The sequence below is a fragment of the Balaenoptera musculus genome, chromosome 3 (assembly GCF_009873245.2).
Source record: "Balaenoptera musculus isolate JJ_BM4_2016_0621 chromosome 3, mBalMus1.pri.v3, whole genome shotgun sequence".
In the NCBI taxonomy this organism is placed as follows: domain Eukaryota; kingdom Metazoa; phylum Chordata; class Mammalia; order Artiodactyla; family Balaenopteridae; genus Balaenoptera; species Balaenoptera musculus.
In genome coordinates this window covers 166,886,566-166,900,696 of record NC_045787.1, presented here as the reverse complement: position 1 = coordinate 166,900,696, position 14,131 = coordinate 166,886,566, and the positions used below count along the sequence as shown (strand labels likewise).

Here is a 14,131-nt window from a genome sequence, read left to right as displayed (position 1 = left end):
GCTAGGAGATGATGAGGGATTGTCCCGAACCCCAAGTCTAGGGCTCCCCGACTCTACTCTGGAAGCCCGGCACCTGAAAGGCGCCAGGGTCCCGAGGGGCCTCACCACGTGGCCCGGGGCCCGCTGGACGACAGGGCGGGCGAGGGGACAGCCCACGGCCCCTGAATGCCACCGACAGGACACTGCGCAAACAGCTCAAATCCGCTTTAATGGGGGGTGGCTCCCAGGTCCTACCTGGGCCTCAAGGGGGTGGCGCTGGTAGGGACCGCAGCCTGCTTGCCCTTGCTGCCCTGCTTCCCCTTCCTGGCAGTCGAGTTGCCGGCCTTCCTCTTGCCGGAGGGCTTGGCGGTGGGGGGCCCCCCCGAACCGGGCGGCGGCTCCTCGTCCAGCGCCTTGAAGTTGAAAAAGTAGTCCACGTCGGACACGGTATCCAGGATCTCGGGCACGCTGTAGTCGACGGACAGCAGCTCGTCGGGCAGGTGCAGCGAGCGGATGTCGCTGGACGAGTCGTCCCCGCCGCCCCCGCTGTCGGGCAGGGCGGGCCCAGGGGGCTTGCACGGGGCCCCGGCGGTCTCGGCGCCGCTCGGCAGGCAGTCAAAGAGCTTCATCGCGTCCTCGAGCATCACCTTCTTGGGCGGCATGAAGGCCCTGGCCACCTCAGGGGTCCTGGCCTCGCCTGCCCCCAGCGGGGCCGCCTTGGGCTCAGTGGGGCCCGGTGGGTACAGCGGGCCGGGCCCAGCGCCGGGGGGCGGCTCCTTGAAGGGGAAGGTCAAGGGCTCGCCGGGCCCATCCAGCTGGGTCAGGCGGCCCTTGAGAGGGCCATAGGTGCCAGGGGGCAGCGTGATGAGCAGCGGGGGCAGCTTGCTCTCCTCGGGGGGCAGCGGGGGTGCCAGGCCTTGCTTGATCAAGGGGGGGGGCAGCTCCGCGAAGGCGGGGGGCCCTCCGTCCCCCACGAAGCCCAGTGCCTCAGCCCCGGGCCCCTCGGGTGGGAAGCAGGGCATGAGGTACCGGGGCCCCGCGGGGGGCGGCTGGTAGTGGGTGAACAGTGGAGGCGGCGGGGGCAGCACCGGGGCCTTGAGGCAGTGCTGGGCCTCCAGGAAGTAGGTGCCCGGCGAGGCGGGGCCCCCGGCGGCCAGGTTGTACAGGGACGACTGGCCGAAGTCGGAGGTGGTCCACTCAATTCGGTAGACGCGGGGGTCAAAGAAGCACCCGCAGGGCGCCATCTGGAAACCTGTGGCCAGGGAGGGCGGCCCTGAGAGGGGCAGTCCTGGGACCCACCTGGGGTGGATGGGGTCCAAACCGTGGGGCACGTCTGGGGCATGGAGAACACGGACCAACTTTGGGGTTCATTTGGGGAACAGGGACATAAGCTTTCCCTTTGGGGACCTCTCTAGAGGTCAGGGGCCCCAGGCCTTGCTTTGGGGGCCCATCTGGGGGGCCGGGGACACAGGCCTGGCTTTGGGAGACCTGTTTGGGGAACAAGAGACATAGGCTTTGCCTTCAGGGTCTCATCTAGGGGATGAGGGACACAGACCTTGGTCCAGGGGTCACTTTGGGGGACAGGGACTCGGGCCTTGCCTTTGGAGGTGGGAGCCGTCTAGGGTCAGGGGTGGGAGCAAGATGCCCCTGCCCACTCCCCGGTCATCAAGGGTTGGTGCGAGGCCGGTACCTGCTGGAGGAGCTGGAAACACCTCTTTCTCCAGGTTTGGAGAGTGATACATGTTGGAGGAACCTGTGGACAAAAACAGGGAGCTGGGTGGGGTCCTGAGGCTGGCGGGCAGAGCCCTGGTCCCTGCCCCGATGGGTGCCCCCCACCCTCGTACCCACAGTGGGAAGAGGCTCTGTGCAGGCAGGAGCAGGCTGGCTGCCGGGCCCTTCGGTGGCGTCCAGGCTCCGGGGACTGAAGCCTTCTTGGGGAGCGGCGGGTGCGTAGAAGGGTTTGGGGTGCTGCATGGGGAGGTGGGGGCCTGGCTGGGCAGGCCAGGAGGGCAGTAGATAGGAGCACAAGCGGCCCACCCAGAGAAGAGGCTCAGAGTCCTGCGGAGTTCTGTTTCTCCGGTTACTCCAGGCAACGGATTCCAGGCTGCGGCCCACCCACTGGTCAGGGTTCCGGGTAATGGTGGGGGGGGAGGGGGCGGGGCGGGCAGGGGCAGATGGGGAAACCAAGGCAGCCAGAGATGGGCGTCACAGAGAGCATGGTGGACACTGGGCCCGGTCTGCCGGCTTCCGCCTCTGCCAGCAATGCCTGCCTGACAGCTCCGAGGCCCCTTCCTCCAGGCAGCCCGCCCTGATCCACACCCACACAGGCCAAGGCCCCATCTCATGAGCTCTGGTGGCTTGTCTGTGGTCAAGGCCTTTGGGCACCAGCAGTGGCCAGCATGGGGCTGGTGAATGAGTGAGGAAGGAGGGAACTGCGGGGATGGGGATGGTGGGGGAAAGCTGGGGGGGATGGTGGGTGGGGCATGAGACAGCCTCAGGGTCACAAAAGGGCCTGGGTTTTAAAAGAATAAAATTTATTGCCTTCTCATTCCTTGGGGAGCCCGCTGGCCGCTCAGACACCCCCGCCCGCCCCTGCGGCTACTTGTAGGCATTGGCCTTGTGCTTGGGCAGGAAGACGAAATTGGGCGGCACGGGTCCCAGCAGCATCTCACTGTGAGGAGGACGGGAGCAGGGTCAGGCCTGGGGCGGGGCGGCCCCCAGCCCAGCTAGCCCCACACCCACTGGCTCCCCGGTGCCCTATCTCCCAGGGTCTCGGCGGTTCCCGGGCACCTGATGCGGATCCAGTCAGCCGCCTTCTGGCTGGCCATGAGCGTCTCCAGGTAGTCGCGGCCCAGGTAGTAGGGTGGCCGCTCGTTGATCCTCTGCGGGAGCCGCTCCAGCAGGCCCACGGGCACGTACCTGTGGACGGGGGCGCCGGGGAGGGGGTTGGGCCGGGCCTCCCCAAGACACCCCACCCCGCCACCCCGATCCCACCTGCACAGGAAGGAGAGCCACTCAAGGAGGAAGCGGCGCGTCTTCTCCACGCCCTGCGTGTCCGAGCCCCAGTGCTCCAGGCCGTAGTGTGCGAAGTCCCGCAGGATGTCCAGGCGCTCAGACGACGAGATGTCCCAATGCCGCTGCTCCTTGATCTCCGTGAACAGCCACGGCTTGAGCAGGGCGCCGCTGGGGGCGGGCGGTGGTCAGCAGGCCGGTGGCGGAACCCCAGCCCCTAAACCCATGGTCCCCAACCTCCCGGCCATGCTCACACAACCTTCAAAGCCCAAGGGTTCCAAGCCACAACCCTGAGCCCACAGCTACAGAAATTTCCAGTCTCCCCCGTCCCCATAAGCAGCCACCTCTGACATCTCCCTGCCCGGGGAATAACAGAGCAGGGGGTAGGCAGGCGGGCTGGGGGCACCGGCGTTGGGGACAAACTCAGACGCGCCCTCACCTTCCCCGAGCTGCAGGCTGGGCGCTCAGGGGCAGCCCCGGCTGGTTCTTTGTATCCCCGCCCCGGGCACACTTACCGGGCGATCATGATCCCAGCGACGCCAGTCTGCATGGCGCGGTTGGCGTCCTCGTACGACAAGATGTCCCCGTTTCCTGAGGGACAGAGACTGGGGCCTCAGGGAGCTGCGTGCAGGCGGGGATGCCGGGGCTTCGGGAGTTCTTGTCAGCCCAGCAGCATTCCCCATCGGGGCAGGAGGGGGCCCAGGTGACGGGTGGGCCCCGGTGCGTGGCCTCTGGTGGCAGGGGACCCACCGAAAAGGGGCATGGGGCTGGCTGCTGTCACGCACTGCTCGATGTACCGCCAGTCGGCCAGCCTGGTGTAGCGCTGCTCCCGCGAGCGGCCGTGCAGCTGGAGGAGAGGCAGCCAGGTAGGGAGGGAGGGAGGGGCAGGGGGGCGGAGAATCAGACAGAGAAAGAGAGAGAGAAAGAGACCCAGAGAGCCCAGGAGAGACAGACTGAGAGAGAGAGAGAGAGAAAGACAGACAGACAGACGGAGACAGAGACGGAGGAAGAGCCAAAGACCAGGAGGGAGGAACAGGAAGGGAGGAATGGTTAGAAAGGGATGCGCCTCGGGGGTCCCAACACCCACTGTGCCCCGAGACCCACCGTGACCAGCGCGGCCCCCCAGTCCCGCAGCTCGGGCAGCAGCCGGTGGGCCAGATTCACGCGCTCGTGGACACCCGTGCGGAGCTTCACGGTCAGCGGCACGTCCAGCACCTGTGAGGACGGGTGTGGTTGGTGGGGCGTGGGGTCAGGCCGCGGGGGATGGCGGCGGTGGAGGGTGTCTCGGGCTGTACCTGGTTCATGCCGCGGACGATCTGCTGGAACTTGGCTGAGCGGTTCATGAGGGCGCAGCCCCCGCCCTGGGAGAGACGGGCAGCTCAGGCTTGGGAACGCGAGACCATGGCTGGGCCCGACACTCCCCTGCTGTCCTCACTGTACAGATGGGGAAAGCAAGGCCCAGAGGCCCACACAGGTTCCCCAGGGACTCCGCCCACCCACATTCTGCCCTTCGTGGGGCGCCAGGGTTGAGCGGCTGGTACCTTCTTGTACACGAGGTCGATGGGGCAGCCGACGTTGATGTCCACGAAATCCACCTCGATGGTGCGGTTCAGCAGCTCGGCACACTTGGTCATGGTGTCGGGGAAGGCGCCCTCAAGCTGTGGCGGGTGGCCGGGCAGTGGGTGAGGGGCCCTCCCTGACTGGCCCTGTGCCAAGGCCAGCAGCTACTGGAGGTGCGTCAGGCTGGCACCTGGCCTGTGGCTGAGGCAGGGGGTCTGGGAGGTGAGCCAGGAGAACCCGGACCTGAACCTGGCTCTGAAACATGGCAGCTGAGAGCCCCTCTTCCCTCGCTCCCTCCCTCCCTCGGGGCTGTACCGACCTGGACACCAAAGACATCCTCGCAGGGGTGGCGTTTGAGCAGGGCCCACTCAGACGTCTGGCCCTGCAGCAGGTTGATGCACACAGCCATCTCCCCGCACGTCACATCCGCCCCAAAGCGCTTACAGACCCGCCGGAAGGGCAGGTTCCCGCACTGGCGACAACAGGGGACAGATTCACATGTGAGGGCACAGCAGGCAGGGAACCCAGACACCCGCCCAAGCCCCAAGCCCCCAGGGCGGGGAGGCAGTGGGCACTGCTGGGATGACCACGCTGCCAGCTCCCGGCCCACCTCACTGTGGGACCTACCGTGGTGAGGGGGGCAAGGTACAGTTTGCCACTGATGTCCAGCTGGTGGGAAAGAAAATGCACAATGAACCTCCACACTCCAACCTGGCTTTCAAGGCCTCTCAAGCCTCAAGCATCCCCAGTCTTTGCCCCACACGCTTTGTCCTGCCCCAATCAGCCTGGCTCCTTTTCACCTCCGTGCCTCTTCACAGGCCAACCAATCGCTCCACCAGGAATGTTCTTTTCTCCATGTTGTCCTCCACTAGAGACTTCTACTCAACCGTCAAAACCCCAGTCCCAGTGCCCTCTCTTCCAGGAAGCCTTTCCCACTGCCCACCTCTGCCACAGCCCGGACCCTCCAGAGCTGGGAGTGAGTGTCCAGCTCTATCTGCCCCCAACATTGCTAGTGTCCTCTGCAGGAAGCCCATGACACGTACCCGCTTCTTCTCACAGGGCTGCAACCTGACTACATCCTCATCTGTCAGGGGCCCGCAGGTCCTTAAAGGGCCACTGGGAGGGGCAACGGTGCCCGGCCCCTGGGGGGCCTGCTGGGCATCACAGTTGTCCTGCCCTGGGGCACCCTCAGCCTCCATGACCTCGGGGACAGTGGCTTCGGGAGTGGGGCCTGGCAGCTGGCCCTTGCTCAGCTGGCGCAGTGCCTGCTCTGCACGCTTGAAGTGGATCTTGCGCTTTCGCAGTTGCTGCTGCAGGACCTTGTCCAGGCCATTGCGGACGGGCGGGGCCTGGGCCAACCCCTCCTTCACCAGATTCTGGCCCTCGGGCCCCAGATGGGCCCCGGCAAAGCGGCAAGTCACACCATAAGGGCACCTGCCGAAGGTCTCAAAGAGCACACAGTGGGGGCCCAGGTCAGCTGGCTTGGTCTCCAGGTAGCGGCCCACGTCGTGCAGGAAGCGGCAGCGGTCGCCATAGAAACACTTGGCGGCGGATTCCTGCAGGGAAACAGGGAGGCAATGAGGGAGGACAGGGAGCTGCTGAGGCAGCCAAGCAGCCTGGGTTTGAACCTCAACTCTCTCCCCTCCTGACTGTGTGTCCTCAGACAAGTCAGTAACCTCACCAAGCCTCAGTTTCTTCACCTGGAAGACGGGAACAATAACGATACTTACATCATAACGTCATGAAGATTGAACGGGGGGTAGAGAGGCTCACACTCAAGGCCTCTGGGACTTTCTGGTGACAATGACACTCACCTGGACCAGGGAGGGGCAGAGCCTGTTCTTGTCATAGTGGGTGGGCTTCACATGGGGCCGGCACTTGTTCTGACCCCGGGCCCTCTTCTGAGCCTGTGGCTGCTCCCGAGGCTCAACAGCCTCCTCTGTCTGCCCGTCCTCCGTCTGCCCATCCTCCAGCCGGATCCGCTTGGCCTCAGGCTCAGCCAGGTCATTGCCAGCAGGGTCTCCAGCCTCGGTTTCCTGGCTGGGCTTCTCCTGCCCTTTGGCTTCCAGGAATTCATGGAAGTGCTCCTTGGTGGTTAGGTATCTGCCAGCAGAGGGGCAGGGGAAAGGAGGGCTTGTGGAAGAAGTCCCTCCCCTGAGCTCAGATTCAATGAACGCTGGGGAAAGGGACTGAGAACACTTGTCTCTGCTTACATGCTTCTACTGATGGGGTGCTCACTACTTAGAACTAGCCAGTTGCCAGCCTAGGAGCACCTCAAGGCCACAGGGAGGAACTATTTTGTTTATTTTCTTTATTATTTTTTGGCTGCGTCGGGTCTTAGTTTCTGCACGCGTGGTCTTCATTGTGGCGCGCAGGCTTCTCTCTAGTTGTGGCGTGCGGGTTTTCTCCCTCTCTAGTTGTGTCGCGCGGACTCCAGGGCGCATGGGCTCTGCAGTTTGCAGCACACGAGCTCAGTGGTTGTGGTGCGCGGGCTTAGTTGCGCCCCAGCAAGTGGGATCTTAGTTTCTCCACCAGGGATGGAGCCCGCGTCCCCTACATCGGAAGGCGGATTCTTTACCACTGGACCACCAGGGAAATCCCAGGGAGGATGTATTTTGTTCCTGGGTCCCCAGTGCTCAGACTGATGAAGTACAGGTGTGAGGTGTGAACGTCCCCGGCTATGTTAGGTTAAAGGAAACTACATGTTCCCGCGTGCCTTACAACGGGTCCAGAGCCGCCACATTTCCTAGCATGCCCTTCAGCCCTACAAGCCCCAGCATGCCCCCTGGCACTCACTTCAGACACAATTCCCTACCTGTAACTGCGGCTGGCCTGAGGTGCACTTGCGCTGTTCCCGCCATACGCTGGGACTACACTCCCCAGCACGCACTGCGGCCTCCTCCTCAAACCCCGCCCACCCCAGCATGGACCGCGGTGTCTTTCGCACATGTGACAGTCCCCAACGTGCGCGACCCCGGGTGCTCGCTGACCCTGCGAGCGGAGGAAGGGCCCAAACAGAAGAGCCTGCGAGCTTCCCGCGCTGGGCCGCTGCCCCAGCTCCCGGCATGCGCCGCTCGGGCCGCGCTACGGGTGCCGGGAAGGCCCCGTGAACTGCTCCCCCGACCCAGAGACTCACTGAAGTTTAATGGACGCTACTCCCCGTTCCGGCTCGATGGCTCCTGGGTCGCCACCACCACCACTCTCTGCTGGGGCTTCCACCGCTCCCTCCGCCATCGGCCCCCCTCACGCCCGCTTTGGAGTGTTGCGGCAAGGCCTTCCGGGTCACGCGTGTGTCTTCCCCGGTCTACTGGTGAAATGCGCATGCCCGGGTCGCTCCAAGTGACGCCATTGTATGCGCGTCGACGCAGTTGGGCGGAGCCTAACAGGGGTGGGGCCTCGGGTCCCGTATATACCTCTGAGCCCTTTGCGGGAACCGGAAATGTTCAATAACCCACTTGGGGCTCAGAAACTGGCTTCCCGGCGGCCACAATCGGCCCACAGAAGTGTTTTGATTTCTTGCTGGGGTTTTTAATTGTTTAAATACTACTACTTTTATTTAGGGCATTCATTCAACAAATAACTCGTCGAGTGCCTGTGTGCTAGATGCTGTCCTAGATGCCAGGGATACAGTAGTGAATAAAACAGACCAAAAAATCCTTGTCTTTAAAAGCTGAGATAGGAGTGGTGAAGACAATGAACATAATACATAAGTAAGGTATACTGTATGTCGGACAGTAATGAAGCAGGGAAGGGGAAGTGGGAAAGCCATTTTTGGTGGTTGCAGTTTTTAATAGAATGGTCAGGGAAAGCTTCTTCACTGAGAAGGTAACATTTGAGTATTTTCGAAAGAAGTGAAGGAGAGAAATAGGGATATCGGAGGAAAAAGTGTTCCACTTTGAGGGAACCGCCAGTGCAAAGGCCCTGAGGCAGGACCGTGCCTGGTGTGTTGGAGAAACAGTGAGCCCTGTGTGGTTGCTGCTGAGTGAGGGAGGGGGAAAGAGGGAGGAGGTGAGGGCAGGGAGGTGAAGGGGGTAGGTCTTGCAGGGCCTTGTGGGCCTTTGGGAGAACTTGGGATTTTACCCCGAGGGAAGTGGGAGGGCAAACAGCCAAGAACGGCAGAATCTAGTCCTCATTTTCCACAGTCCCCACCATGCCCTGTTGCACCCTCCTAAAGCTCCCTGTTGCTGAAAGAGCCTTGATGCAGTACAGGGACCTCAGGGCTCTGGACTCAGCCTGCCAGTTTCGAATCCCAGAACTTCCACTTACCATCTGGGAACATTGTCCTTTCTTTCTTTTTTTTTTTTTAATATTTATTTACTTATTTTTGGCTGCGCCGGGTCTTAGTTGCCACATGAGGGATCTTCGTTGCGGCATGCCGGATCTTTTAGTTGTGGCATGGACTTCTTAGTTGTGGCATGCAGACTTCTTAGTTGCAGCATGTATGAGGGATCTAGTTCCCTGACCAGGGATCGAACCTGGGCCCCCTGCATTGGGAGCTCGGAGTCTGGACCACCAGGGAAGTCCCAGAACATTGTCCTTTTTAAAATTTTATTTATTTATTTATTTTAAAAATTTATTTATTTTTGGCTGCGTTGGGTCTTCTTTGCTGCGTGCGGGCTTTCTCTAGTTGTGGCGAGCAGGAGCTACCCTTCATTGCGGTGCACAGGCTTCTCATTGCGGTGGCTTCTCTTGTTGCAGAGCACGGGCTTTAGGCGCATGGGCTTCAGTAGTTGTGGCACGTGGGCTCAGTAGTTGTGGCTCGAGGGCGCTAGAGCGCAGGCTCAGTAGTTGTGGCGCACGGGCTTAGTTGCTCCGCAGCATGTGGGATCTTCCCAGACCAGGCATCAAACCCATGTCCCCTGCATTGGCAGGCAGATTCCTAACCACTGCTCCACCAGGAAAGTCCAGAACCTTGTCCTTTAACTTCTCTGTGCCTCAGTCTCCTCATAAGAAAAATGGGGCTGATAGAAATATCTCTTTTAGAAAGTAAGGATTCAATAAATAACAATCAACAAATGTTAATGACTACTGTTGTTACTGTTACTTTATTACTATTATTTGCCTTGAATTACATAAACACAGTGCAGAATGGGAATAACCAATCCCTTAGCTCCCCCCTGCATTTCACTGCTAAACTTGACAGAGCTTTCCCTGAGCAGGAAGTGAGGCAGGGACTGTGTTCCTTGACTGACAGATGGAGAAACTGAGGCCTGAGGAGGGAAGGGATTTGCCTGAGCCCACAACAGGCTCAGCACCAGCTTTTCTGAGACCTGGGAGAAAATGGAATGGGGGTGGGGAGCAGCTTGTCTTCCATCTCTGGCCTCGGCCGCCCTCTATAGGACAATCTGGGAATAAAAACAGTGGAGTCGGGGACTCTGGAAGCAACCACAGCGGTCCTTGGGAGACTCAGCCCCCCTTACCCATCTCCAGAGACGAGAGCTCGCTTCTTCCTGAGGTGCCCGTCCCATTGCCTCCTGAGGATCTACCATCGTCTCCCTGACATCATCCCATGGGCACCCAGACCACTCTGGGGAGACAGTTGTTCAGGTGGGGAAACCGAGGCCCACAGAGGGCAACCTCAGGAATGAGCCTCCCCTCTGAACCTCAGCCTCCAAGGAGAACCCTCCTAGGGCTCCCTGGCTCTGCCCTGTGATGACCTGCCTTCTCTGTGTAAGGCAATCCTGGAACGCTTCCTGTGGGGAGGGGGAGAAAGGGATACTGTGGACTGGCCATTAATAACTACGGTATTAATATAAGTGACACACTATTAATTGCTTGCTTTTTTTTTGGCTGCACTGCGCGGCTTGCGGAATCTTAGTTTCCCAACCAGGGATTGAACCTGAGGCCCTAGCAGTGAAAGCACCAAGTCCTGACCACTGGACTGCCAGGGAATTCCTGTTAATTGTTATTATTTATTATGTTATTATAATGGTGTAATATTAATCATTTACCAGTAGCTAGACAATTTTGAGCACTTACTGTATGCCAGGCTCTGTTCTAAGGTCTTTTCATGTATTAACTCCGTTATTCCTCTCTCTGATCTTATGTGGAGGGAACAGGTATTCATCCCAACGCTACCTGAATCCACGGGCTGCAGAGGTCCCTGGCCCAGGGGCTGCCCCACCACCTAGCCAGAGACCTGGGCATCAGCCTCCCCGCCTGTCTCTCTCCCAACAGCCTGTCAGTCCCCATGTCCTCCCTGCTTTCTCTCCAGGGTCTCTCTCTAGTCTATCCCCTCTCCCACCAACACCCCTTCCAGGCCTCAATCTCCCATCCTGCCCCCAACAGTCCAGCCTCCCACAGCTCTTTCTAAAACACAGATCTGACCATGGCCCTCCCCTGCTCCCAATCCTTCCATGGCTCCCTACTGCCCCAGCCCTGTACCACAGCCCCAAGTTTCCTGCATAATCCAGCCCCTGCTGCCTTCCCCAGCTTCATCCCTCTTCACCTCCTCCCTCCCTAAACTCAAGCACCAAGTTCATTCCAGACCTCCCATGAGCCAGTCTTACCTCCCAGCCTTTGCACATGCTGTTCCCTCTCCCAGGAACACTATTCCCTGCACCCAGTCACCTTGCTTATTCCACTCACCGTTCTGTTCTCAACTTCTCCTTCTCTGGAAAAGGGATGCGTTGAGGATCTTCCCCATTAAACTACGAGCCCAGGGCTGGTGGGAGTCAGGTCTGCTCCAGTCACTCTGTGTTGCCACCATGCAGCACCGGGCCTGGCACACAGTAGGTGCTCAGTGAACACTTGCTGAGTGAATGCATCTTGTCACAGCTAGGGAAACTGAGGCAAGGGGGCAGAACCTGCTGGGTGGGGGGGTCCCACCTTCACTGAGGATTTGGCAGGAAGCTGAGGACTTCCCAGGTGTCAGCCTGGAGAGTGTGGGGACATTGAGAAAGATGTCCCCCGCCAACTCTGAACCAGGCGTGAGTCGTACCAATGCCTGACCTTGGCTGATCTGAGGAAGCAGGAGGGAGGGAGGTCACGCTGGGGCCCCGAGCAGGTGGAGAGACTGAGGCACCCAGGAGGGGGTGGGGCAGAGCCTTGGGAAGGTACCACTGGCACTCAGCCCAGTCACTGGGGCTCCCCTGCCTCTGTCCCTTTCTTTTATTCTTCCTGTTTCTGTCTCAGTTTTTTTGGGTCTCTTTCTGTATTTCCTTCTCTCTGTGTGTCTATCTCATATCTTTCTCTGCATTTCTCTTTCCCCCGTGTGTTGTCTCTCTCCATCTTTCTCTCTGCATCTGTCTCCATTTCTCTGCTGCCCCCCCCAGGCATCTCCCCCCTCTGTCTCTCTCACCCTCCATGTCTCTGTCTCCCCTACCCTCTCTCTGTCCCTCTCAACCAGGCCAGATAGGGGAGGAAGCACAGGGCAGGTGCAGCCTGGGCTCTTTGCCCGTTGCCGCCAGGGCCGCCCCGGATTTGTGGCTGCGCCTCCTTTATCTGGGGCTGCAGCTGCCCCTTATCTTCTGGCTTCAGGACACGAGACCAGGATTAGGGCAGCCTGGGCCAAGGACGAGAGAAGGCAGGGCCAGGTTGGCGGGTGGCGAGAGCCAGGGTGCTGGGATGTATGTGGCGCCTGTGAGCCTCAGGGGCTGGGGCTGCCGTACGCATGAGTGTGTGCGTGTGTACTATGTGTGTCCGTGTGAGTGTGTGTGATGGTGTATACGCATTCGCAGAGTATGATTGACTTTGGGGGACATCTGTGTGCGTAATTGTGTGTCTGCGTGTCGATGTGCGTATTTAAGAGTCTGTGAGCGTGTGTCTGTGTGTCTATTGTATGTGTGTGCGTGGATACACACATAGTGTCCACACATTTGTGGCTTCTGTGTGTGGGGGGGTGTCTGTAAGCTCACAGAAGGTCTTCAGCCCGGGCCGCACCTCTCAGGTGTCCCCCAACCCCAAGGCCCACCCCACCCACCTCCCCTCCCCTCTGCCCCCAGGCCTGATGGCTTTTCCGCCTTGCCGACGTGGGCCCCCAGGGACAGGGCCCTCGATCTGTGACCTGCGGCTGCAAATGGCCCTGTGGGGATGGCTGCCGGCCTTGCTTTTCCCATCCTCTTCTGGAACAAGTCAGCTCCTTCCTGCCACCCACAAGGCCTCGTGGGCCCCATTCCAGCCAGTCGGGCCGGCTCCTTCCCTGGTCCCCGCGGCCCTTGCTCTGACCCCCAGCCAGGAGTGGGTGTCCAGCTGTGCTCCCTGTAGGGGCTGAGGCCTCTCTCGGCCCTCAGCATCATCAGCTCTTGGTGAGGATAACTCTGTCAAATCAAGAGCCCCGAAACCTGGTTTCAGGGAGCCTCTTGGCTGATAATCAGCAGTCCTGTGCTGAGCTGGCCCAGTGGCCCTGGGCGATCCCCCTCATGTCTCCATGGGAGGACAACACTCACTTCCCACAGCCGCGGGTCTGCGCTGGGCACAGAACAAACATAGGAACCATTTCACAGATGGGGAAACTGAGGATCAGCAAGCTCAGCCACCAGCGCTGGGGGATGGAGTAATGCTTATTGTGGGGGGATGCTCTGGCTGGGGGGCAGCTGGAGGGACAGAGGACACAGAGGGTGCCGGGCCACTTCCACCCCCACGGGGCTGCTCCCTGGAGGGGTCCCCGAGGTGCAGCCCTGGGCCTGCAGGGCCTGGACCAGCTCCTGGTGCTAAGATGGAAACTTCTCCACCAGCCAAGTCCGCGTCTTGGCCAGCGGCTGCTGGCCTCCCAAAACCTCCACCTAGGCCTCCACCCATGAACAGAACACTCCCCCTGGGGAGCAGTGACCATCAGGGGAGGGCAGGGGGCCAGCCCCCAGGGGACAGAGGTGGAGGAGCAGCTGGGGGCCATGGCTGAACGTTCTGGAGTCATCCAGCCCCAGATTTGAACCTCCACCTTACTGTGTGACCTTGGGCCAGTGTCTTGACCTCTCTGACACTCGGGTTTCATAACTGCCACCTGGGTTCCAAGCACGCTGGGGAAGGGGAGGCGTTGCCTGGAGCTACCTGGGGGTGGTGAGGAGGCAGTGAAGGAGCGGAACTAATTTCCCGGCAAACACTGGGGTGGAGGGGGCGGGCAAGTGGCGGGGCCTGGGTTCTGGCTGCCCCTGCACTGTCCCACCTCTGCCTCAGCCTTGACCTTGGGGCCAGCAGGCTCAAATCAGCCCCAGGGGCCACAGGCCCTTGGGTGCCCCTGCTCTTGGCTGAGCTTCTTCCCCACCATCCGTGCACTGGGGAGACCACAGTCCCTGGCCCGGGCTGCACTTTCAGCGTGGGAGGTTCAAGGCTGAGTTCCACCCACCCTGCCCCACAGCAGCCCCAGTCTGGAACAAGGAAGGTTTAAAAATAAAGCATTGTAAATACCCGTGTTTCCTGCAAATAGAACCAGCCCCTGAATCCCCTCGGCCTCCCCGGCAGCTGGGCCCAGACGGCTCCTTGAGCGGGGTGGGGGCCAAGGGTGGGCGTGCCCGTGTGCGCCCCAGTTCCCGCTACCATGTGAGTCAGCCAGTGTGACAGGGTGACAAAGCCTGTGGTTGGCTACAGAGAGTGGCCGGGGTGCTCGGTTGTATGAGGTGACACACTGGTGTGCGAGGGCATC

The 14,131-nt window shown here is 60.6% G+C and overlaps 2 protein-coding genes across 6 annotated transcripts; both read right to left on the bottom strand.

Moving 5' to 3' along the window:
• Nucleotides 1-189: 189 nt before the first annotated feature.
• Nucleotides 190-2,338, bottom strand: PRR22 (proline rich 22). Its single transcript, XM_036847867.1, has 3 exons — nucleotides 1,824-2,338; nucleotides 1,670-1,732; nucleotides 190-1,231 (listed from the first exon to the last, which is right to left on the bottom strand). Exons 1-3 carry the CDS (start codon nucleotides 1,951-1,953, stop codon nucleotides 231-233), a joined length of 1,194 nt encoding a protein of 397 aa, XP_036703762.1. The 5' UTR covers nucleotides 1,954-2,338; the 3' UTR covers nucleotides 190-230.
• Nucleotides 2,339-2,491: 153 nt separating this feature from the next.
• On the bottom strand, nucleotides 2,492-8,008 carry DUS3L (dihydrouridine synthase 3 like). Of its 5 annotated transcripts, none has more exons than XM_036847864.1 (13): nucleotides 7,688-8,008; nucleotides 6,366-6,654; nucleotides 5,595-6,107; nucleotides 5,179-5,220; nucleotides 4,871-5,023; nucleotides 4,533-4,649; nucleotides 4,287-4,352; nucleotides 4,096-4,206; nucleotides 3,742-3,838; nucleotides 3,507-3,582; nucleotides 2,974-3,162; nucleotides 2,770-2,898; nucleotides 2,504-2,650 (listed from the first exon to the last, which is right to left on the bottom strand). In XM_036847864.1, exons 1-13 carry the CDS (start codon nucleotides 7,783-7,785, stop codon nucleotides 2,578-2,580), a joined length of 1,953 nt encoding a protein of 650 aa, XP_036703759.1. In that variant the 5' UTR covers nucleotides 7,786-8,008; the 3' UTR covers nucleotides 2,504-2,577. The 5 variants fall into 5 exon arrangements, 4 of the variants coding, with proteins under 4 accessions (XP_036703757.1, XP_036703759.1, XP_036703758.1 ...); XM_036847863.1 differs by lacking the exon at nucleotides 7,688-8,008 and adding an exon at nucleotides 7,367-7,673 and having other exon boundaries at nucleotides 2,521-2,650; XM_036847862.1 differs by lacking the exon at nucleotides 7,688-8,008 and adding an exon at nucleotides 7,367-7,673 and having other exon boundaries at nucleotides 2,492-2,650; nucleotides 2,770-3,162; nucleotides 4,533-4,697.
• Nucleotides 8,009-14,131: the final 6,123 nt, after the last annotated feature.